Source organism: Loa loa, assembly GCF_000183805.2.
Source record: "Loa loa unplaced genomic scaffold supercont3.509, whole genome shotgun sequence".
Lineage (NCBI taxonomy): Eukaryota > Metazoa > Nematoda > Chromadorea > Rhabditida > Onchocercidae > Loa > Loa loa.
In genome coordinates this window covers 1-4,615 of record NW_018108689.1, presented here as the reverse complement: position 1 = coordinate 4,615, position 4,615 = coordinate 1, and the positions used below count along the sequence as shown (strand labels likewise).

The 4,615-nt window shown below is 28.5% G+C and overlaps 2 protein-coding genes across 2 annotated transcripts; one reads left to right on the top strand and one right to left on the bottom strand.

The window, feature by feature from the left end:
- Nucleotides 1-1,294: 1,294 nt before the first annotated feature.
- On the bottom strand, nucleotides 1,295-1,809 carry LOAG_12848 (hypothetical protein; the record flags this gene model as incomplete). Its single annotated transcript, XM_003148360.1, has 2 exons — nucleotides 1,295-1,366; nucleotides 1,555-1,809. The coding sequence occupies 2 exons, from the start codon at nucleotides 1,807-1,809 to the stop codon at nucleotides 1,295-1,297; spliced, it is 327 nt and encodes a 108-aa protein (XP_003148408.1).
- A 1,054-nt stretch (nucleotides 1,810-2,863) lies between these two features.
- On the top strand, nucleotides 2,864-3,079 carry LOAG_12847 (zinc finger protein; the record flags this gene model as incomplete). The annotated part of the gene is made up of 1 exon (XM_003148359.2): nucleotides 2,864-3,079. A coding segment is annotated over one exon (216 nt), but the record flags the coding sequence as incomplete, so codon positions are not given.
- Between the last annotated feature and the right edge of the window lie 1,536 nt (nucleotides 3,080-4,615).

The following is a 4,615-nucleotide window of genomic DNA, read 5'->3' as shown; positions in this document are numbered from 1 at the left end:
ATTATTATTATTATTATTATTATTATTATTATTATTATTATTATTATTATTATTATTATTATTATTATTATTATTATTATTATTATATTATTATTATTATTATTATTATTATTATTATTATTATTATTATTACTGTTATTGATTAATCGTTATAAAACGTTTTTGAGCATTTAAAATAAAAGAAATGCGAAAAAAAGAAAGGAAGATATTGATTTTAAACAATTTTTCATCACCATTGGAATTTTCTAAACAACCAAAGAGTGCTTTTTTTCCTAAAATTAGAAAAAAAAACAAAAAACAAGAACAAAGGAAATTATTCGGGAAAAGAGTGAGAAGGCGTAGAGAAATAAAAATTAATTCATTATTTAATAATCATTTAGCAATTGAAATTATTGAAAACTAAATGATAATTGAAAATTAATCAATGCCTTAAGTGTTGTTCACTTTTTTTTTTTGGGAAATTTTTTTCATTTTTATTTTACATATTTTATTCATAAAATTGTGATTTTTTAAATCGATAAACAAAAAAAAGATTTTAAACAAAAGATTATTTGCTACTATTGGACCATTTTAAACCATTCTACTTTTCCGTCTTACTACTTGGCTTACTAAATAATTCCAATAATTCCACTTGGCCCAAAACTATTTTAGCCAAATCATTCGTTCTTATTACTTTTCCTTCTAATGCATTTGCATTAATGTTAATGATTGCAATGATTGAAATCATCTTTTTCTATCTACATTTCAGATTATATTTATGCCTAATTCTTTTTTTTTTAACCTATCAAACAGTGCAGTAAGGAATAATTAAAAGAAACAAATGAATATGAAGCCAGAAAAAAAAAAAAACGGAAAAAAAGGGACGAAGCTTAGCTTAGCTTGGCTAATCTGTTTGTTTAGCTAATCTAGAATATGAATTTTTGACCACATTTTGTGCTCAATTTGTAAATTGTCGCAAGACTAAACTATTAACTAAAAAATGAATAAAATAATAATTCTTAGAGGATAGAAAGAAATTTTAGCAGTATTTGTACACATGTATTATTGTTCCAAAAATTTTCCATTTCTCATCTTTCTTTTCAAAATTTATTTATCTTTCTCTGCTTTCGATTTTATTTGCATTATTTAATTTTGCAATAATTAAACGTGGATCGAATTAAATAATTCGAATCGTTTGTAATCCGAAACAGGAATAATAGGAATAACAGTTTTTATTGAAATAATATCCTTTGATAAAAAAATGTCAAAAAAAAGACTAAATATTGAAATCCAACTTTTATAGTTTTAATGCAAACTATTTGGCGTAATATGGTTGAAATTTCAATGACAATTCATTTTGCCGAAATATTTTTTGAAATTTAAACTGCTGAAATTTTAAATAAAATTATTGGAGGAAAAATTTTCACAAGTGAAAATTTCGAAAGGTGTAAAATTGAATTTTTACGAAACATGTTACTTTCATGTGCATGTGAAAAGAAAAAAAAATTTTTCCATCAGGAAAATGATTCTGTATTTTGCCCAAAGTTAGTTTTAAATCTGAAATAATTCTTTTACCTGAATTTTACTCAGTTTTCCTTGTTTCATTTTAAAAGTGAAAATACAAATAACAAAATGATTAATAAATTTCGGTATAAAGGCAAATAAAAAAATTTTGTTATTTGTTGTGTTTTTCTCTCTTGTTGCTTTTATTGTTATTGTTGTTGTTGTTGTTATTTTTATTGCTATCATTGTTATTGTTACTGTTGATATTATTGTTGCTGTCATTGTTACTACTCTTGCTGTCAATGTTATTGTTGCTGTTGTTGTCATTTTTATTGTTGCTGCTATTACATTATTGCTATTGCGGTTATTTTTGTTGCTGTTTTTGTTATCATTGTAATAATATTATAATAATAAAAATAATAATAAATAATTAAATAAATAAATGAATAAATGAATGAATAAATAAATACTAATAACATTAATATACCAGCTTTCGAAGTTCTACAAATTCAAATGAATCTTCAAATAAATTATTCCAAATTTCATGACACCTTTTGTCTGCTTTCATTGCTTTGAAAAAAGACATGAAAAATTTTTAAATATTTTAAAATTTTCAAGGTAAATGAATAATACTCAGTATTTCAAACCATGGCATTTTCCATTAGATGGCACTTTAGTTGCGAAAGATTGCAGAGGTCTAATAATTCTTTTCCAAGACATATATGAAGTCCTTGCGTTAATTAATTAATTTAATCGATAAAAGACTAATCGCCCATTTTAAAATAGAGATACAAACAGATTGCTGGCTTGATTATGAGAAAGCAAACAGTTATTTCTAGGCTTATATAATGTACATAATTATGATGTCGTAATTAATTTGTCCAAATGAGAAGAAAGACGATGATCCATATAATTCTGAGAAATTTACATTTTTGGTTATCTATATGTCCAGTTGTAAATAGCAGATGTATTTATCCTTTGCTTTTTAAACATTGGCAACTTGTTTATTTGTTTACGTAAATTATAACTTGTTTACAAAATATGAAATGACTGCTTACAACATCATAACATTTTCCCTTCGCTGAGGAAACGATAAACACAATTACAAACATTTTTTCTTTCTTCAATTCCATTTCCATTATTGCGATATGAACAGCAAATACTAAAATCCAAAAAAAAGAGAAAAAAGCATGGGAAAAAAAGAGAAAACATAAATTGCGAAATTTCGGTAGAAATTGTAAATTTATCGATTTTGAAATTAAAAATGATGAATTTATTATTCATAAAAAAAGAAAAAACGAATGACAAATGCTTGTAGCATGAAATTGATGACGACAAGCTATTAATAAATCAAAATCAAATATATCTTAGGAGATGCAACATGAGTATCATCTGGCCGGAATGCAACATGAGTTTTATCTGGCCATCGCTTCTGAATATGCATAAGAAAATTCATACCGGTGAGAAGCCGCACTGTTGTCTGGAATGTGGGATGAATTTCACTCATCCATGGGGTATGAATACACATAAGCGGATTCATACCGGTAGAAACCGTATTCTTGTCTGGAATGTGGGAAGGGTTTCACCCAGTCACCGGGTCTGTATATCCCTAAGCAAATTCACAGAAGTGAAATTCAACAAAAGCTCCCAATCAAGGAATATGAGACAACACGATTCATGATTCATGACAATATAGGCCAGGTTCAATTGAACTGTATGCGGTAGGAATGTGGAAATTCTGTGGAAATTGTCTTGATGGCTGATAGACGCATTTTGAACCAATATACGTATTGCAATTTTGTCGTATTTTCTATAAGTATATCGTAAAACTTTTTTTCTAGGCCTAACAGAAAGTGATTTGCATTTGGAACATTTTTCAACAAGTATGAGGTTATCATATCGGTAGTATATTTTAAAAAAATAGAAAAAATGGATTTTGTGGACATTTTTCAGTTACATATTTCGTCTTTTAAGAATGCTAATTGCCAATAATAGTTTCCGGAAAAAGGAATTGAAGCGAAAGGTAATAAAATTGGGGAAAATTTTGCAACAGCTTTGCATAAATTATTTTTCACAATGCAGTATGACAGCTGAAATGAAATTATTCAAAAAAGATTAAAGTATAAAGGATTAAAAGTGATTTCTATTATTACATTACCATAGGTTATCGATATACGCGCTAGCCACTCCCATCAAAATTGATATTTATAGACCCCATCTCCTACCATTACCTAACAGAAGTGATCCGGTGGTGTTGTCAATCTATCTTCCGTGAAATTTCATTTAGTTAGTTTTATTTCATGTATTTCGACAGAAAATGTCGGCTGTTTTTCGATGTTTCGCTTCCTACAATTGCAAGCCTCCAAGATAAGCACTCTCTCTTTTTTAAACAGAATTATCTGTTTATCAAATTTATAACCATGTAAGTTTCCATGAAATCTGCTTTGAAAAACTTGTGCCAATGTCCAATATGAAAAGGTTGTTGTGTCAGATGCTTGAATGGAAGATGTTTGTAATGAATGCGTACCTGCAATGAATGCGTACCGATCTCTTTTCAGTGCTAATATATTTGGAAAAGTATATACTCGTTTTGCACAATTATCAAACAGCAGGCGGTGTTATTTCTTATATGCAACCGCTCTTTAGTGCACTGCTAAATTTGAATACTATTTTTCAGAATTGGCAAGATATTACTCTTATCAATATGCATTTCAACTGTTTCATCTTCTTCATTTTCCATCTGTGCAACACTCAAGCTATCGTAAGTTCATTTAAAGTAGAAGTAGAGCTAAAATATATCAAGATTTTAGCGCAGCATAAGAGGCTCATAATTTTATATGATTTGAGGAGCTACAAACAGAACCACTGGATTTAACAATATCAAGAGTGTGTGGTGGACGGACTGAACCACCAGATGCATCAATAGCAGAAGTCAGTGGGGACAAGCGAAACTCAGCGAAACTGATCATGAAGATGCAAGGTCATTGAACTTACCAATTCAAGAAGCGAGTAGGGAACAAACAGGTGTAAGAGATATGCCAAAGAAAATCTGGCTTATGAGGCATCAAAATGAAGCATCCAACAACCAAATACCCAAAAGGAAACATCCAGAAAATACGACTCACACAGGTGA